Here is a 21,101-nt window from a genome sequence, read left to right on the forward strand (position 1 = left end):
AGAAAAAATTCAGGATGAGTTTAGAACATTTAGTTAAAGTACACATTTTAGGTCAAGTTAAATTTGCTAATGCTCTGGGACCTAATGAAACTTAAAAGCTTTCGCAAAGCAAAGGAAACTACAAACAAGATGAAAAGACAACCCTCACAATGGGAGAAAATATTTGCAAATGAATTAACGGACAAAGGATTAATCTCCAAAATATATAAACAGCTCATGCAGCTCAATATTAAAAAAACAAACAACCCAATCCAAAAATGGGCAGAAGACTTAAATAGACATTTCTCCAAAGAAGACATACAGATGGCCAAGAAGCACATGAAAAGCTGCTCAGCATCACTAATTATTAGAGAAGTGCCAATCAAAATCACAATGAGGTATCACCTCACACCAGTTAGAATGGGCATCATCAGAAAATCTACAAACAACAAATGCTGGAGAAAAGTGAACCCTCTTGCACTGTTGGTGGGAATGTAAATTGATACAGCCCCTATGGAGAACAATATGGAGGTTCCTTAAAAAATGAAAAATAGAATTACCATATGACCCAGCAGTCCCACTACTGGGCATATACCCAGAGAAAACCATAATTCAAAAAGACACATGCACTCCAATGTTCATTGCAGCACTATTTACAATAGCCAGGTCATGGAAGCAACCTAAATGCCCAACAACAGACGAATGGATAAAGAAGATGTGTTACCTATATACAATGGAATATTACTCAGCCATAAAAAGGAACGAAAGTGGGTCATTTGTAGAGACGTAGATGCATCTAGAGACTGTCATACAGAGTGAAGTAGTCAGAGTGAAAAACAAATATTATATATTAACGCATATATGTGGAACCTAGAAAAATCATACAGATGAACCGGTTTGCAGGGCAGAAACAGAGACACAGATGTAGAGAACAAACGTATGGACAACAAGGGGGGAAAGTGGTGGGGGTGGGGGGATGAATCGGGAGATATTGATTGACATATGTACACTAATATGTATAAAATAGATAACTAATAAGAACCTGCTGTATAAAAAATAAATAAAATAAAATTCAAAAAAAATTTGCTAATGCTCATCTTCACACACACAGCAAAACAGCATGGAAGTGTGTTCATTAACTTTACAGTAGAGAAATGCAATCCATGGGTTAAAAGGGCCAAGAACTGGACTTGACATCCCAACCCCTGCCTGTTCTCTTAATATGTATCATTAGCCAAATCATTTCATCAAATGTTAGGGACCACAACTGAGATTTTACCCTTAATAGAAGTTATATATGTTGAATCTGTGAAGTTTAGAAAAAGGCAGAGGTAAATATTGTTTAGTGTTAACAGAAGAAAGTAGGCATTTTTTTTGGGAAAAGTCAACATTATTCTGGGCAAGCATAAAAGCATTTATTTCCACAATTCTCAGCATATTCCATTGGTGCTTATGGAATTCCTCACTAGTACATATTATATTTGGCTTTTAAGAGGGGGCTTCTGCTTTCTAAAGAGATCAGACCTGGGTGCCTTGCTAACACTGCTCTTAATTTCATATCACCAGTGACTGACAGACTCCAGTAATACTGAGACTAAAGGTTGACCTTCTCTTCCCATTAGAATTTTGAGAGGGTCTTGGGCACCAGTCTGGCACTGCCACTTATGAAACGCATCCTTGTCAACATCTCCATCACCACCATTATCCCCATCAGCACCACTAATCTTCACTAAGGCCTCACGTGGGATGGTCTCTATGCATTTAACACTCACAACAACTCTATGAGGAGGGTACTAGACCCTAAGCCCCATGAGGACATGAACCCATCTGTTTAATTCACTCCAAATAGTCTGGATTTAGACAAGTACCTGGCACTTAAGAGGTACTCCATGCATATTTACTGACTATTATATCATTTGTATATATACAAATGTATAAACTGAGACATAGTAAGTAAACTCATGTGCCCAAGATCATACTCTTGAACCAGAAGCTGGCTCTCTAGTTCTTACAAAGACAGATGTTGGAACATTCCCTAGGAAAGAGTATAGATGCTCTTTCACTATGGGTGTAAACAAAATTGCTTTTATTTCTGAATTGGGTGGAAGCTGTGGTCCACTTTTCCTGCCTGTAGTTGTTTAAGAGAGGAGCCATGTGTCTGGGACATGTTTTCCCTTCTCTCCTTTCACCAAAACAACAACTAAAGATTCATTCTAAATTCAGTACCTACTGCTGGCAAAGAGAGAATTCAGGTACCCCTTGGAGAGTCCCAAATGTTACCGTTTCCCCTTACTATTTTTGGACAGGTTTTAACTAGTTAAAATGTATCTGCTCATAGTAATCCAATGGCAAGTCCACATTTTTTATCTTTAATTTCCCAAGTAATGTTTTTTTTTGTGTGTGTGGTACGTGGGCCCCTCACTGTTGTGGCCCCTCCCGTCGCAGAGCACAGGCTCTGGATGCGTAGGCTCAGCGGCCATGGCTTACGGGCCCAGCCGCTCCACGGCATGTGGGATCTTCCCGGACCGGGGCATGAACCCGCGTCCTCTGCATCGGCAGGCGGACTCCCAACCATTGCACCACCAGGGAAGCCCCCAAGGAATGTTTTTAATTCCTCAAAAATGTAATCTTTGCAAATTCTTCTTAAAGATACATTCAAAATGATCCCAGTAGTTATCAGAATTTTAAAAAATAATAAATTGGATACCTCTTTTCCTGCTACTTTACTCTCAGTACTTATTCCCCCATGGGTATCGGGTTCTGCTGCCAGAAAGGGAAGCAGCACACATTGCTTTAAAGTAATGAACTCTGCAGTATCAGTACTCAGTCATTCAATCAACAAACATCTCTGAAGTGCTGGAGCACAAAGAACAGTTGGATGTATGGGATAATAAACATTTATCTGTCTTTAAGAGCTTAACAGTCAATGTATGGGGACAGGGCATCTGTTCAATACGTATAACCCTACAAAGCAACATGCAGTAAATACTGAATAAATGACACAGTGGTGGGTGGTACAGGAGTTCAGAGAAGGGAGAGATCACGTGCAGCTGGAGCAAGGGGGAGGCGAATGGGGAAGGGGCAAAGCTGATCCTTGAGGAGGGAGCTGAAGTCATAGGATAGGTGAATAGTTGATTTAATAAAATAGCAATTCAAGTGCCACATATCTTTTTCCTTGTAATATATTCTTTTCCCAAGCTCTCCTCCATTTGTCTAAATCTCGATGATTTCACTGTTCCATATTTTAAAGATGTGATCTCAAATTTTAAGTTTTGAGAACAAAAGTCTTTTCATAATTCAATAAAGGAATACCTTTGCCCTTGTCTTGCATTTAAAATAACCACTTTTTTGCTGTATGAATTGCTATACTTTGCCTTTATTATAAGGCTGGTCATTCCCTTTTTTTTCTCTTTTTGGCCACACCACATGCGGAACCTCCCTGACCAGGGATCAAACCTGTCCCCGCTTCAGTGGAAGCACAGAGTCTTAACCACTGGACCACCATGGAAGTCCACCCTGGTCATTTATTTTAGCTTGACTTTACTTTGGTGAGGTATTAACTGCATTTCTGATATTCTTTAATCAAAATAAATCAACTACATCTTTGACAAACTGGAACACATCTGAGTGTTGAACACTGTCTGAAATCTAGACTAGAATAGCATATTTAAATTGGGCATATTTTTTCAAAGAGGATTTGGACAAAATGAGAAAATGCCTGAATAATTTAAAGTTCTATGGCATCAATTATGAATTTATTTCTGGGATATGGATATTTGACCCTGGAATATACAGCGGTGCCTGTGCTTCCAGAGATTGATGTGTTTGTTTTATAAAGTTTGTTCAAAAGCTGGAAATACAAATCTCTTGTATCCTGTTTGGTATAGTAAAGCCAGCTTACCCTCCAAGCATCAGATACACTTTCATATAATTGCATTTGTTGCAAGTCTTTTCTGCTGACAGACTTGTCCTGATTGATTTTTTGAATTTTTAAAGTCATCTCTCTCCCTCTCTCTCTCTCTCTTTCTGCATTGTTTGAGCTTCATTACTGTTGTCAACCTCCACAGAATTTCTGGTTCATAATTAAGATACCCCTCTAAAAGGAGTGTGCCAAGTAGAATGACCTAGGAATGCAACAACAGAGATTTTTCAGCTTGGCAAAACTACCAAATCCAAAGACGCAGACCTACTAGAGAATGAACTTGAGGACACGGGGAGGGGGAAGGGTTAGCTGGGATGAAGTGAGAGAGTAGCACTGACATATATACACTACCAACTGTTAAATAGATAGCTAGTGGGAAGCAGCTGCATAGCACAGGGAGATCAGCTCCATGCTTTGTGACCACCTAGAGGGGTGGGATAAGGAGGGTGGGAGGGAGACACAAGAGGGAGGGAATATAGGGATATATGTATATTTATAGCTGATTCATTTTGTTATACAGCAGAAACTAACACACCATTGTAAAGCAATTATACTCCAATAAAGATGTTAAAAACAAAACAAAACAAATCTACTTTCATTGTTTTCTCACCAGAGCAAATGTCCACATTAAGCCCTTTTTTGCAAACACTTTGGAGAAGTCAGCTACATTAGAATGCAGGGGATGAGGCCCTGTCAGGCAGCTTTCTTTGCTCCCCACCACATACTCACTCCCAACAGCCCTCAGAAAAAGTCCTCCTAGTGTGTTATTTCAGTAACAAGCCACTCTGTGACTGCCAGGTGTGGAACATTGCCATTAACAAGCCAGCAGTCAGCCTCCTTTTATGGAGTCATAAATCCAGCAGGCTGGATCTGATCTTCCATGCTTGGTTTTTGCTGGCATAACAGACCCTTCCCCATGTGACAGCACACTCTACAGTGGCTAAGTAGGTCATCCTACATCCTGGTTTCTGAATTTCCAAGCATTAGGAAACACTATTTTCTCACTCAGGACGGGGCACGCATCTTCTTGTCACGGTAAACTCACTTTCAAAGGACCTGTGTTACATGTCACCCATTTAACATGCTAGAATTATGATGCCATCCACAACCATATCTCAACTAGTTGCTAAGGCAGCTGTTAAAAGAGGGAAGCAAATTCCTGGACAGGGTTCAATGCCCCGCATTACCTCTCTGTGCTGCCTTCAGGGAAAACTGGCTACTTTTTACATGCAGAATTAGCAGTTACAGTTTTTACCCTGCAGTTTCCATTCCAGAGTGTGAGCTTCCTAAGGGAAAGTGCCTCTGCTGAACTTCTACTGATGACATCACTCTCTAGAGGATAAAACTGCGGACACAGAACAAACCCCAGTAAAATCAATGCCAACTCCTAAAAGTGTTGGGTGAATCAAGTATAACCTGATTCAGAAAGAAGAGGCAGAAAATGAAGGCCTTTCTCTGGAAGAAAATACTGCAACTTCTCTGGGTCATCTGAGTGTCTCTGTTTATTTAGTAGAACAACTTGATTTGATTCCTTTGGGAAAAGATTACTTGATCAGAATGTCAAAATCTGTGAAATGTACCTCCCAGCTGGGAAAGAAAATGAACATTCCAGGAAGGCAGATTCTATTTGGGTCATAATAGTCAACTATTACAAATTAAATCTAACCACAGAGCAGTTCTCCATTTTCGCATCTGTAAAATGTATATAATGCTTTAAAAGGCTTTTTATTTTATATAAACTGATATGTTTTATTACAATATTTATTTTACTTTATTGGCAATAATCTGAATTCTCTGAATTCACAATAAGCATCTTGAAACCCCTCTTCTGAATAACCAAATTCTTCTCAAAATATGTCCTGTTATAAAGTGTTACAAAGCTACTTCTCAAAATCAGTGTGGAAGGCTTTTGAACACATGTCTTTTGAGCTCTATATTTTCTCAGGTACCTCAGAGGACAGAAAAGCCTGAGTCAGTGGATCCCACTTAAAAAGTGAAGGGAAGATATCCCAATAATAACAAACTATATGATCAAATTTAGGTGTTGTCTTGGGGACTGACAAGGAAGGAACTCTCCCAAAAGAACTCTGCCTAAAAATTCATTAAAATACAGATCCATAAACAGATCCAAATTTGATATTTTACATACGACCACATCCATTGACTTCTTTTTCCAGAAGAGAGAAGGAAAAAGAGACAAAAGAAAATAACAAGTTAGGATGGGAAAAATTGCATGCATTCCAAATTTAAATCAATACCAAAAGGCATTAGGGAAGAAAATATGTACATTTCAGCCTTAATATTAATAGAAATCCTTGCTTCTTGATTCAAAAGGAATATTTTCCTTTAAATGAAGATGGTGTGATATAGCACCGGGCTTTCAGTGGTCCCTCATCAAATATTAATTGTTGAGAATTCAGAAGTGGTAGACATATTGGAAATAAACAGTCTGGCATCCAGTTATGATACTCCTAGAAAGGCACTACTGTCAGGCAGAATTCAGCTCTAAAATAAAACAAAGGATTGTTTCAAATGATTGTTGGCTACTTTGAGAATTCCCAAGAAAAATAATTTATAAAATGTCTACCTTCTTATGTTAGTTGACTATTCTTCGGTCTACTTCAGGCTTATTCATTTCCTTCTTGTTTACTACTAATATACATACTTTCTTGCAATCAGAATAAACTCCAGTGTTGGAAAACGTCAACAGACAGTATCATCTACTGTCAAGTTATGCTGGTAAATTATTGAATCTAGCCCCTGCTCTAAAACAGGAAACTCTGTCCTTAACTAACTGCTTTGTAGGCATTATTGAAGAGTGAGAGATCTGTGAACCTATGTCCTGGTAACTAAATGTGGAAAAGTTTCTTTTCTATCTGGAAGCAGACCAACAGAGAGCTCTAAATAGAAGCAGCTTAAGGGCTCAAAAGACTGCATAATTAGGTCTCTGCTTTACCTAAATGCACATGACAAACTTCTGGAATTGCTGAAAATCTGCTCCTTTTTACCACCATCAGTGAAATGAGAGCCACTTGGAGTTGGGAAACTGAGGCTGGAGGCTCAGAGCAGCTATCAGCTCTGTGGCCATGAGCAAGTCACCTTATCTCTCTTTGTTCACTTCCCTACAGTGTTGATTTGAAGCTCAAATGAGATAATGCCTGTGGTGTGCAAACTACATCAGTTTAGAGGTGAAAGTTCTACAAACCATAATGTATAAGAAGAGCTACTGCCAGCAAGGCCACAGTGAATCTGCAATCCTGATGCTCAATTGAGGTCATGAGAGTTATAACAACACTCTGCTCAGATTCAAGTGTGGTATACAGATTCTTCAAAGGAAACTGCGAGAAAAAAGTTTGCTCTTCAAAGTTATTTAGAATAAGATTAAGGCAGTATCCTGGTAAACCTAGCCCCTGGCATCAGGCGATCTTAATTCACTCAACAGTGATAAAATTGTTGTACTATTCTGAAAGCACTATCATTGTGCAGAATCTGCAGGCATAAATGGTTAGAAACTGCAGCTGGAAGTTAACTCTAATTGTGATTTAACACTAGTTAGTAACGGTCATTTTCATAATCCTATTTTCATAAGGCTCTTTGCCAAAGTTGTCAAGGGTACCATTTGCTTCTCTGAATGACCACGATTATTCTGTGCTGGGCAACGTGTCTGATTCACGTTTCATTCCTTCAATTAGCAGGCACTACAGGCACTCTTCTGGTCATTGGCAATAAAGAGATTATAGAAAATACCTACTTTATGAAGCTCATTGTTCTGTTGAAAAAACAAAAACGTAAATAGGAAACCAAAGTACCGCAATCAATGCTGTGAGAGAAGTAAGCTTAGATACTATAGAATACTTGAGTTTTATGGAGACCATATATCTTTTGTTCCAACTGTGGACAATGCTTTTACTAGTGTCTTTTTCATGGGATAAAAACCATGGATTTGTGGAATGAATGTGCTCCCATATTTTGTTTAGCTTATATGGGGGGGGGGGAAGAAGGTAGTGAAGTTGGAACTTCCATTATCACATTCCTAGACTATTTCTTCAAAGATGCCAGTAATGACTATTGAAATACATGTAGTTTGCACCACATGTACACAAAGCAAATACTTTAGGCCTGTTTGATATCCAATTTCAGTATGTTTTCCATCCACAAAAGGTAATTGCTGTAGAGATGCTTCATTGCTCACAGAAAAAAAGACATTCTGTGCCACTGGATTTCCCATGATAAGAATGCTTTTGGGAAAGAAAAAACATTGCTTAGTTCTGAGCCTGTGCTAATTCAAGAGTGAGTCTAAACCGCTATTTCTTACCACTGGAACATTAAAATATAGGACTGGTACTACACTCATCCGTAAAATTGCCAGCTGGCTTCAGTTGCCCTCTACTTAAAAACAGTGCCACCTGTGGAAAAGGACTCTGGCTTTACGGGGTGAAAAGAATGCTACAGGTACCTCTATTTCTGATTTTCCAATTTAGAATTGGTATTGGTCATTCTTGGAAATTTTTCTAAGTTTAAATGGGAATCTTAAATCACTGTAGGAGTGCAAGAATATTTTGCAAGTATTGATAATTATGCATTGCCTAGAAGTTATAAAAATCAATGCTGAATACTGATACTGCAGCACTTCCCCAGTAATACAGACCTATATCAGCCACAACTGTTGATTTTAGAGTATTTCTAAAAATTACTCCTTCACATTTAATTTAAAAAAAAAACAGGGTCGTTATGGACTGAATTTTTGTTTCCTACCTGCCCTCCCAATTCATATATTGAAACCCTAACCCCTAGTGTGGCCGTACTTAAAGGTGCGGCTCCTAAGGAAGCAATCAAGGTTAAATGATGTCATAAGAGTAGGCCCTTGATCCAGTGGAATCCTTATACAGTAAAAAGAGACACAAGAGAGTTCACACTCTCTTCCCCACACACATGCCCAGAGAAAAGGCCATGTGAGAACACAAGAAGACAGCTGTCTGCAACCCAAGGGGAGAGTTCTCACCAGACGCCAACCCTGCCAGCACCTTGATCTTGGACTTATAGCCTCCAGACTGTGAGAAAATAAATTTCTGTTTAACCACCCAGACTGTGTTAGTTTGTTATGGCTGTCTGAGCAGACTAATACAAGGGTTAAATGAATACTGTTGAGGTGTTTCAGATTATCCTGTGTCTTGACCTAAGGGATTCAGAAATGTATGGTAAAAAGGAGTATCAACCAGGAGCAAGATAAGTCTCTGAAGCAACAGTGGAGGCATTTCTTTGAGACTACAACTAAAGGGTAAGCATCAGTTTGGCATCATTTTGGATCAATGTCCAATGGGCTCCACTCCATAAACACGCCTCCAAGTGTCCTCTCTCTAATTCCTTCAGCAATGAGTTGTGACAACACTCGTGCGATGTTGCCATGAAGGATGCTCATTATGGACTCAGTGTCCAGTGGTTTTATTGGAGTTTAGCCACACAGGTATCCTGTCTGGCACATACTAAAATGCCACACTCCTTGAAGGAAAGTAAACGTTTAGCATAAGCCACACTGTTTGGATAAGTAGCAGGTACCGTGAGCCACTCTTATTAGAGTGGTGGGAACTCTCTTGAAGTTCAAGTTCTCAGATGCCAGCCAAGGGCCCACTTTGTAAGCAGTTCTTTCAAAGCCCAGCAGTCAGGCTTGCTACATTTACTCTTTTTACACAATGGTAAAGATCACTGTGTAACAGGAGGCAGAATGAGCAGAAGTGCAGCGATTACGTTTAACGTCTGATTAGAATTCTTTAAGATTTACATATCACCTGTGCTGGTTGTGCTGTGTGCCTTCTCAGACCCGTCCCTGAGGGCTGGTCCTCAAGTTAATAAATACCATTTAGTCATTCCAGGAAATGGTATCTTGAATAGGTAAAATAAATAAATCATAAATAAAATCAGCAAGTGAGTCAACCTTCCTCTGTTGCTCTCCTATGCCTTTTCTGAATAAGTTTAAACATATTGGAAACTATAGAACTGTCTTCTTATTATTGAAAAACATATACCAACCAGTCCTTTTGCTCAACTTAGTCCAGTTTCTGACTCTCATATGGGGGATCTTAATCTCCAGCAGTCTGGTAAAGCCTGTGGAATAGGCCTCATTCCAGAAGAGCTGCTTTAAATGCACAATATAAAATACATAGTGTTGCAAAGGAAACATATTGTATTGAAATTCGGTTATCAAATTTTAAAACTAATTTGCAAGATAGTAATCTATGTGCTTTTCTATTAACACAATAACATTATTATCACAGCAGGTCTAATAACTATCATAATTATTAAGTACTGATGAGTGCAAACAACATTTTAGGATGTCTTCAACAAAAACATTATGCTATGAAAATATCTGTAATGTCTTTTGGTACTTCTAATAACACTGTAGTTTGTTATCAACTTTCATAATTGAAAAAAAGGCTAAATTTCACTTAGAAATTAAAGAAAATCACGATATAATAATTTTTCTCATCCAAATTTACAGGATGCAGGGAAAAATTTCAGGCTTCTAGTATGATAAGATCAGGGGTTCTTTAAATCATTCCATTCAGTTCACAAACAGTTGACCGAGGGCAAGCAGATCTGTTTTGTTTGACTATTTCAAAGACAAAGTAAATTAGTTACCAAACTCATGTGATTTCACATAAAAATTTATACTTCTGGCTTCTCTGAAAAAAAATATGCAGACCAAGCAACAGTGGGCTGGTATTCCAAGGCAATGTACAAGTAGACTGAGTAGAAGCAGCCCTTCTACATATGGTGTGAACTTTCCAGTCTTCATAGCCACAGAGCCTTGCCTTACTCACGTGTGTTATCTACCTGGCTCCTGTAGCCACCTCTTTTTTGTTTTGTTTGTTTGGATTTTGTTTTTGTGTGCAGCCACCTCTTATATATGGCATTTTCCATTTCATTATGACCCTCTTTGCTGGGTGGCAATCAGTAGACATTTGCTTTCTAACAAAGGGGAAGAATTCTATTTGCATACCTACTGTCATCCCCATCTAACTTCCAGTCTTCTACTCTCAGCTACTGACACACTAAGGACCATAAGAAGCCACCTGTGTTAGTAAAGTTTCACTGAAGCACAACTATCCTCTTTTATTTATATACTATCTTTGGCTGCTGCTATGGACTGAACTGTGTTCCCCTAAAATCAATATGTTGAAGCCCTAATCCCCCAGTAGGATGATATTTGAAGAAAGAGTCTTGGGGAGATAATTGGGTTTAGATGAGGCCATGAGGGTCCTCATGATAAAATTAGTGTCTCTGTAAGAAGAGACCCAGGAGAAATTGCTTTCTCTATCTCTCTCCACCATATGAGGGCACAACAAGAAGGCAGACATTGCCAAACCAGAAATAAAAGAGCCCTTATCGGGGAACCGAATTGACCAGTGCCTTGATCCTGGACTTCGCAACCTCCAGAACTGTGAGAAATAAATTCATGTTGGTGAAGCCACCCAATCTATGGTGTTTTGTAATAGCAGCCCAAGTTAAGACAGCTAATATCACGCTGCAATTTTGGGGTTGAGACAGAAACTATATGGCCCTCAAATTCTAAAATATCTACTTTTTTCTGGTCCTTGCCAGAAAAATTTTGCCAACCCCTGCTCTAGTTTTTGGATGAAATTACCAGTTATAGTTCTAGAAATTTTATATAGAGGGACCTAAGGATGGTTAGTGGGAGATATATCTGCATAACGAACGTCTTATTTCTCCTGAATAGAGATGGAGGCAAGCAGCTAAAGCATTACCAAACTCCTCCCTACTACAGCCACCGAGAACTAAACACTACAGAGCCACTGTATGTGCTTATGTGGCTGGAGCTGTAATCTATGAAGCCTGAAAACCTGAGTCCCACATCTGCTCCCCCAACTTGGAGTTAGCCGTTAATTAATGGTTATGATAGCTAGGAGATATCAATAGCATGCTAAGGACATAGTCTTGATTCTACAATTCACAACCAATGTTCACTGAAAGAATGCTGAAAATAGTAGCAATAAGAACAAAATACTTTTGTTAATAGCTCAATGGGGGAATGAAGTTAAAGTAATTGAGTGAATGAGAAACTCTGTACATTGTTGACAGTGTGCCTGTAGGGTATTGTTGTAGGGGAAAAAAATCAGCTATTTTGACAAACAAAAGCAACATGGTATAATCTAAAGAATATGGGTTTTAGAATCAGATAGAGATGGACTCTGACCCGTAATTTATTTGGCAACTTGCTGTCTCACTCTCAGAACCTCAACCTCTCATCAATGAAATGGAGATTATACTGCCTCATCTGTGGGTTGTTGATATTTAATAAGATTAATTATTATATGCAAAATATGTTGAAGTGCATGGCTATAAAATAGGCTCTCAAAATTGTAGCTATTCTCATGAATCATTTTTTTACAGTTTCTCTTCTTCATGAAAATACTTTTTTTCTGAGAATAAAGTGACACTGATTAGCAATACACCCACATTCAAGTTATTGAAACCATCTATCAATTGCAAAAGGGCAAGAAATATTTTTTAAAAGTAAACAAACAAAAAACCTGACACATGTTATAACAAGGAACAAGGGAAGAAGCCATGTGATATAACTAGCACACCGGCACCTACAGAGGCAGGAGCTCCATTCCTGGGTCCCATTAAAAAAAAACAGCATGAGTTTTCTGTCTCTAACACCATCAGAGATAGGCACGCTGGTATGTATGCTCAGCTCTTATAACCAACGTGTGTGTGTGTGTGCGCATGTGTAATGTGCACATGCTCAGATGTGTGAAAGAGAAAAAGAGATGATAGAGCTTTGTGATTAACTCATCTTGAAGAACCAAAATTTATTTGCCACTGCTGAGTTGTCTTAATTATCCCTCTTTGACACCTTTCATTGCAAATATATCAGTCAGTTACTTAATATTAATTTCTTTAGGTCTGAGTTCCCTCATGTGTTTGAAGGGAAAATAACTGCCCTTTTTTCCCCACAAGAATATTATAAACATCAGATGAGATGATGTGTAGAGAACAGTGCTTTGAGGAGGACAGTGACAAATAACATCTGTCCTGAGGACTGTAAGGACAGATCTGAGTTTTGGTAAACTTGTAGTATGTGGGAAGATTCTAAAACTGGCAAAATGTATATTGGGAAGATTTAATAAGACATAAGAGTTTCAAATACCCATCAGGTAGCCTTGTAGAAGAGAAGGTAGAACACAGACCTAAGGAGACATATTTCTGTGTAATACTAGACAGGACTCCAATTTCCCTAATGAATGAGCAGGTGTCCTGTTTGGTACCCCTCTTCCAGGTTTATCATTACCTTAACTCTCAATTACTTGTACAAATAGATGTTTCACATATTTGCATTTCACATAATATTCACACTTGGCTGTCATCTCCTTGAGCATGGGGACTGTGTATTTAGTCCTCATGCTCTCTACAGCTCTTTACATTTTGTCTTGCAGGTTGTGGATGCTCAATAACTATTTGCTAACAAAATATAAACTGAAACTGCTATTCATATATAAATCAAGTGTTGTGACACTAGTATGTATATGACTCCTGAAGTCTTATCCTCTCTTAGAGCCCTGAGTAGAGAATTACGTTGATTTGCTTACTTATGCACATTTCTTTGTTGCTGCAGTAAAGATGTTAAATTGTCTCTTGGATTGATTTTTTCCTCCATGTTAACTAGCAGGAAGGTTCTATTTAAGGGATTAGTGGAAGGGAAGCCTTGTTATTTCAAAATACTTCATCATAGACAGGTAATCATCTTAGATGAAATTCCTTAAGTGCTATTATCCAAACATCTATTTCACTGTTGGCAATAAAAGAGCCCTCGCCAATGTCCAATGACCTATAAGTCATAGATAGGAAATTTCTTTATGCAAATTAAATTTGTGCCACACTCATCAATAAAAAAGAAAACAGCAAGAAGATTAAAATTGCAGCAGCCATGCAAAGTAAAGGATTCCTAAATCTATTTATAGGATATGTCAGTATGGCTAATTATTTTTTGAGATAGTGTGTTTGAAAGAATTAATGGGGAATGAGCTTTATGAATTGACTATTAAATGAGAGGGAGGGTGTAAAGAGAATCAGGAATATAAAGTAGGCAACCAGTTTGATTAAACTTACTAGCTTTAAAATATCCACATAATAAAGTAAGAGACACTGATATTAATTTTATGGCAGTATTATAAACCCCAAGAATTAACTAATTATATTATAGTACAGTTTGTTTCTCCTCAAGTCTATTTTTCATTTTGCACTTAAATGATAAAGATTCAAATCTTTACCCATGTACTCAGGGTTTTTATCCCCTCTTTAAAAAGTAAACAAAATATAAAGAAAGGGGGGAAAAATCAGGTCACTTTACATTGATGGGAATGTGCTACTACGAAATAAAATCACTTTACCACTCTTCAACTAATAGCATATAAGGTATTAACCCTCTAGATACTAATAAGTGGAAGTGGGTCCAGACAACATACCCGTTTCCTTAGATTGCAAGTAAGAGTGAGATTCCTTGAGAATGAGTTTGCAAAAGCTGTATAAAAGTCCAGGACTTTAAGCAAGGCTTCTCGCTTGATGATGTGGAGGTCACAGTATGTCAGTGCTCGGACATTGGCACACGCATGAGCAAGGGTGGTTTCCTTCCAGAAGATGTCTCCAAATACATCCCCTTTCCCTGGAAAACAATTAAGATATAGATATTCAAGTATCTACACTTGTTTTTATCCTAGTCATGATATTTTATTCAGTTTCATATATGGTATTGATCGTCTAGCATAATTTGGAGTCTAAGTATATAACACCATCTATATACATGTAACAATGTACAACATTTTCATATAATATGTAAAGTAACATCATCTTAAATTCAGTTCTTGAAGGAAATCCGGAGTGGCCTGAATAAATGAAATCCAACAGAGAAGCCAAGAACCTCATTTTAACAAATAGCTTCATTATCTTCTGCCACCTTAACTTTTTGCATTCTGACCAGAAGGAGCAAAGGTGACGTCTTAGGCTCATCCTTTCTTCTGCTCCTTCTGCTAGAAGTGACAGTAAGAGGCAATATACAAGGATATTACAGCCTTTATAAATCTGGAACTGACTCAACATATGTTAAACATACATTATTCAGCAACTAAGTCTTGTGCTCCAGGCAAACAAAACCTCACCATCACTGATTCCTAAAGGATATCCTTCTCTTTTCACCAAGCCAAACTCTATTCAAGGCCTCAGGGCCAGCGAGAGAGCTCTAGTCCATAATAATAGAGCCGAAGAGGCTAAATTGGGTAAAACATGGAGGCCCAGATTTGCTATGTCATAAACAGTTCCATAAAGGGTGCTGTACTGTAGTCAAATGTGGATGTCTTTTTAAAATTCTAGAATTCTAGAACACAGGAATCAACTATTCACTTCAGAGCAACGCCCACTGGTGACCTGAAATCAATAGTTCACCATCCTGAGTCAAGAGTACTTAGTTGCCCAAACAAAGGGAAATGAAGAAGCTTCAGAGCTTAAGTTCTGAAAGGCTTTTCTGCTGAGGCAATTCCATAAGTGTCCCTGGCTTCTGAAGGGCTGTCAACTGTGTTCTCTGTTCTTCTGTAGGAAAGGGAAAGTTTTAAAGAGAAAAAAGACAGGGAATATTTCTAGGTGTAAAAAAACCTCTTCCTAGAGCCACGCTACCAAAGATTTATTCTTTCTGCACTCTAACCACAGAGATGAGTGAATATCTGCTCTCATTATTAAGATTAAAGTCAGAACTGACAGGAAAAAAGAAGAAGAAAGACTACTTGTAACACCTCAGGCCAGTCAGACCACTGGAAAGAAAAGATAGTGTGTAACCAGAGAAATAAGAGAGAGGGGAAGGGAGAGAGAACAAGACAGAGACACAGAGAGAGATAGAGAGAGAGAGGGTGAGGCTGACTGAGATTACAGATTCTTTGCCCACCCCACACAGGCAGTTTGGAAATCCTTAGAGAACCATGAGGCACTCTGGTATGGAGAGAGAAAACATATATATTATTGAGGAGGTGGTTAAAACCACCATGTGATCAAATGATCAGCATAAAATAACCATAATAGATATTTAATACATCTTGAGCAGTATCATTTGTTACTTGACCCTCCCCAAATTCCTTTTAGTTCATGACACTGATGAATGACTTAAATGTCTCACAGTCATATATTTGTCCAAGGAAGGATAACTAGAGACCTGAGAGTCAAATAAGGTGTCTGAGGTTATACAGCATCAAAGTAACGTAAGGGAGACTTTAATTACAGAAATTTAAAAGATAAACCTTACCTCCACTTAGATGAATTTCAGAAATCCATAAACGGCATTACTTTTAAACTAGTAATTCCAATTATAGGTATTTACTCTAATTGCATTCTCAGAAGTACCAAAACTGCTTATAAGAATGTTCACTGAAGTGATATTTATAATAGCCATAAAAGGTAGAAACAAGATAAATGTGAATGAAAACATAAATAAATTATGGAATATTATGCAGCCACTAAATATCATAAATTTTTTAAAGTAACAGAGAAATGTTCACATTATGTAAAATAACAAAAGCAGGATATCAAATCATACATATAGTATTATCTCATTTTATACACCCTCTTCTCCCCAGAAACACACACATGTATACACAAAGCGAATGCATCAAATAGTAGGTTTTCTCTCATTACAGGCTAATGGATGAGTTTTATTATGTCTTATAATTTACTTGCATTATTTTTTAAACAGAAGAGATCAACAGCTATTATATTTTCTTAGTCCCCCGTGCTATGGAAATAACAGGGCATTGATCCACTTCCTGTTCCTTTTCCTCTATTGTCATTATTACTCTTTCTATACTGGCTTTTAGCTTGAAGAGAGAAAAATGATTACATTTCTCTCTGATTCATTTCTGAAACACTTTCTCAAGTTATCATTTATAATACAAGCTCTGACCCATTTATAAGTACTCATCACTTTTCAACTAATTAATTTTCATGTATAGTAACCACAATAATAATTACTAGTGCCTTTGACTCAGTAATTTCACTTCTGGAAATCAATCAAAAGATTTAGAACAAACACATGTAATATTCACTGGAGTGCTATTAATCATAACTTCAGATTGGCAAAAATAAATAAATAAAATATCCAACGAAAACAGAAATCTATATCTATATATAAATTCATATAGAATTAAAACTAGTTTCAGAACTAACATGCAGAAATACAAATCTTATAATGTTAAATAAAAAAATAAAGATACAAACAATGATTATGGTTATAGCTATAATAAAGTACATTAAAAAGTACATAAAATAAAGTACATAAAAATGAAACTGAAACTCTAAGACTAAAAGAATTTTCAGTTAAACGTCTACTATTTCTTAATTTCTTAAAGAAAAATAATCTTGATAGGGCCAAAATATATTGTTTTATTATTCTATATAGTATATTCTATGTTATTATTAATTTGTTGATTGATAATAAATTGTGTTAAAAATCAAAAAGGATATAAGACTAAAAGAAAATGCACATAGCTATTACAGCAATTGGCTTCAAGTGATGTGCTTATTGTTTTCCTTCTTTCTACTTTTTGTTTTCTAAATTTTTCTGTAATGAATCTTTTATTTTAAAATAGCAATTATTTTCACAGATGTTTTTCCTTATACTTTTTAATAAAACAGGTACACAGATCTGCAGAACAGTAAATATTCATTGATTGATAAGTGTATCATCAATAGGTAAAAAATACTCAATATATATATAAATTTCCCCTTGCCATATATAGACCATTTTAAATTGTGGAGGTCTTCAAATATCTGTTATATGTTTTATTTTACCTAACTGATGAAATTAAAATTCTCACCATATTTCTATCAAAAATTTTAAATTTAAGTTATTTATCTTTTTTACTATCATGGGGAAATAAAAAGTCTATGAGGCTGAAAAGTAACACAAAAATTTAACTGACTCAACCAAAGTAAAACTTATCCTCTGCTCCTCTCCCTAAAAATGTTTAGAGAAACATAGCGAAATTAATCAATGTGAATTATTCTGCTCCAAACATCAGAACTCACATTACATATAAACAATACTAATTGTTTTATAACATAGAATTTCCATTAGGATACACAATATATCAATTAGACATTAATCTAATCAACCATTTCAAACTATTTTGCTTTATCCAGTTTTCTATATCACCTAATAGTCACTCAATTCACAACAAACATTTAAGGAACTTGTGGAAAGATAGTTGTCTTGTAAATCAGTTAATTTATGAGCTGACTAATGTTCTTCAGGAAATATTATGCACATTTACACTGAGTAATGTGCAGGAATCACAGCTGTGAAGACATGTGGTTATGCATGGACTATCTAATAGAGAAGCGTCCTTTTTTTTTCATCACAAAGATTTTGCACACTTTCAGGACTGGGAAATCCTGTTCATCCTCATAACTATAGAATATTTGATGCTAGTTTTTAGGTCAGTTCCCACTGGGTGCAAGTAGTCTCAGCTAGAAACATTTTAGAGTTTGAGAAAAGTAACCTTCCCCCAAAGCCCTAAAATTACTAGAAAAGCTCACACTCAATATGAAAGTTGTTGTTTGGTCTATTTATATTTTCTCAGTTCTTTGCATCGTCTTATGAAGTATTTTACTTTCAAACCACAGGAAACAGGATTGTAAAACAGAAGTAAATGTTAAAGATTCATAGAGCAAAAAAACTGGAAAATTTAAAGACAAAACAGAGACAAAAAGTTACAACATAATTAAAGAAGTAATACAGATCATGGTATGCCGGTACCCTGACGTGCTGGTTTTACAGACAGTGTTTTTATTTTAATGTGAAACACATCGTTTGGTGAGTTAATGACATAGATAAAATGAATTCATAAAAATTATCTCAGTTATTCATGAGTGAGTACAGCTATCTATCATAGCCAACAAATCCCTAAAAATATAGCATTTGAAGTTTACTTAGGTAGTTTCCTGTGAGTGTATGTGAGATTGTACTGTAGCTCTATTTAACGATTCTTCTACAGAATGGACTTAATTCACATTTTTACTTTTATCAGTCAGCCCTTCACTATAACTGATTGTTGTAGTCAGCTCATAAACTTTATTATGAATACATATGAACAAAAATATTCATTTACAAATGAACAACACTAAGAGTTTTTAAATTATGTGATTTTAAATTGAGTTGGACTATTTACGGACAGCAAATGCCATAAAGTAATATTTTGAAGGACAAGAACAGAAAGCAGATGATGAGCATTAAACTTTAGAAATTATATTGGTGTGTAAGAATAGAATCTTTAAAATATTTAGAATTGGTGCCTGCCAATCTTCAGTGATTGATGTCCAAAGTCATTCTGTTGAAAAATTATAATGGATACATCTTGACACCTTTAGAGAAGCCAATAATTCTTATCTACAAAAAAATCACTGATTTAGCTTATGAATTTTTATTTACACACACAAAGAATGAGCCAAATAGCTGTTACTAAGTGGGATAGGGAAGGTGGAAGGGAGGCTCAAGAGGGAGGGGATATAGGGATATATGTATGGTTGATTCATTTTGTTATACAACAGAAACTAACACAGTATTGTGAAGCAATTACACTCCAATAAAGATCTATAAAAAAATAAAGGAGACGTAAAAAAATAGAGAGTATCCTGATAGATAAGTAAGGGATGATGGTAGCTGCCTCTGAGGAGGTAGAAGATATGGTAAGTAGCAAGCTGGTGATCCTGAATTTGGCACTATTAGTGTTAAGAACAAATTGGTTACATACAGAAACCCAAACATGTGTCCAAATCAAGAAAGTTAGTAGCATATTATAAAAAACACGTCCAAGAAAAAGACTAAACTAAAAAGCAGTTATATCTTGAAATTCTTCTGTTTTCTTTTTCTAAGAAAGCATTTAGAGTTGAAGCCTATTATAATGTTCATATTATAACTAAGTCTTGCACACTTCACACCTATCAAATGGTAGAAATGATGGCTGTCCTCTTCACCCCGTTTAATGAATACATCTAGCATCCTAACCCTAGCTCTAATACTACCCTTCAGCTAGAACATGTGCTTTATGCTGTGGAGGGATAGAGACATGCAGGAAATAGAAATGCTGTTCTCAAGAATTTTTAATGTATAATAAGAAAAACTCTTATTATATGTCCAAAAAATGATAAAATAGGAAAAAATAAAATAAGTACTATAGGATCAGGATAGGGAATGCACACAAGAAAAAACATTTGTTTTGAATTTGAGGGTATTTAGTTAAGACCTCACAAGTAAAGTAGTGTTTGGGTTTAATCACAGTGGAGCCTTCAAGAGAAGAGCAGTACTTTTTGTGAAACAGCAGCATGAGCATGATCTGCCCAGGGGATGATGAGCAGTATTAGCCCAATACTGGAAACCTATGGGACATAGAGAGAAGGCCAAGTCTAGAGGGAAAACACAGCACCCAAGAGGGAGAACATTTAATGCAATGCAACAGTCTGCTTCATCCTATTTCAAAGACGAACGACTAGGCTTCCCTGGTGGCGCAGTGGTTGAGAGTCCACCTGCCGATGCAGGGGACACGGGTTTGTGCCCCGGTCCGGGAAGATTCCACATGCCGCGGAGCGGCTAGGCCTGTGAGCCATGGCCGCTGAGCCTGCGCGTCTGGAGCCTGTGCTCCGCAACGGGAGAGGCCATGGCAGTGAGAGGCCCGCATATCGCAAAAAAAAAAAAAAGATGAACGACTAAAAGTGTTTCAAGTAAAGAGAGTCATGGCCTGTCCAATGCTTTAATAGCAGAACTAATGACAGTGTGAAGAGTGGCAAAGGAAGTACTGTTACATCACTGTGAGACAACCATATGATATTTCACAGATTACAAATACATGATTTCACCTCACCTCATAATTACCTCATCATGAGTTAAGGCAGTGACAACAAGATTAAAGAGGACAGAAAGACACAAAAGATATGGTGGCAGAAAACAAAAGCTCCATGATTTGCCTATTGATCTGAGCGAGGTGGAAGGAGTAACATTTAAAATACTCTAGGAAGAAATGTGAACCAAGAATTTCATATCCAGCAAAACGGATTTTCAAGAATAAAGGACACAAACTATATCAACAATATAAAAGAACTCAGGGAATTTTGCTCCCATGGATTTTTCCTACTATTAGTGAATAAT

At 37.0% G+C, this 21,101-nt stretch overlaps 1 protein-coding gene across 1 annotated transcript in view; it reads right to left on the reverse strand.

The window, feature by feature from the left end:
• Window positions 1–21,101, reverse strand: part of KCNH5 (potassium voltage-gated channel subfamily H member 5) — a gene marked incomplete at both ends in the record, with an annotated part of 351,704 nt that overhangs the window by 44,733 nt on the left and 285,870 nt on the right. Inside the window, one exon of the mRNA XM_082616968.1 lies at window positions 14,389–14,585. Within this exon, the coding sequence (XP_082473094.1) occupies window positions 14,389–14,585 (197 nt within the window). The remainder of the gene's footprint in view (window positions 1–14,388; window positions 14,586–21,101) is intronic.

The sequence above is a fragment of the Mesoplodon mirus genome, assembly GCF_964341445.2.
Source record: "Mesoplodon mirus genome assembly, chromosome: 4".
NCBI lineage: Eukaryota > Metazoa > Chordata > Mammalia > Artiodactyla > Ziphiidae > Mesoplodon > Mesoplodon mirus.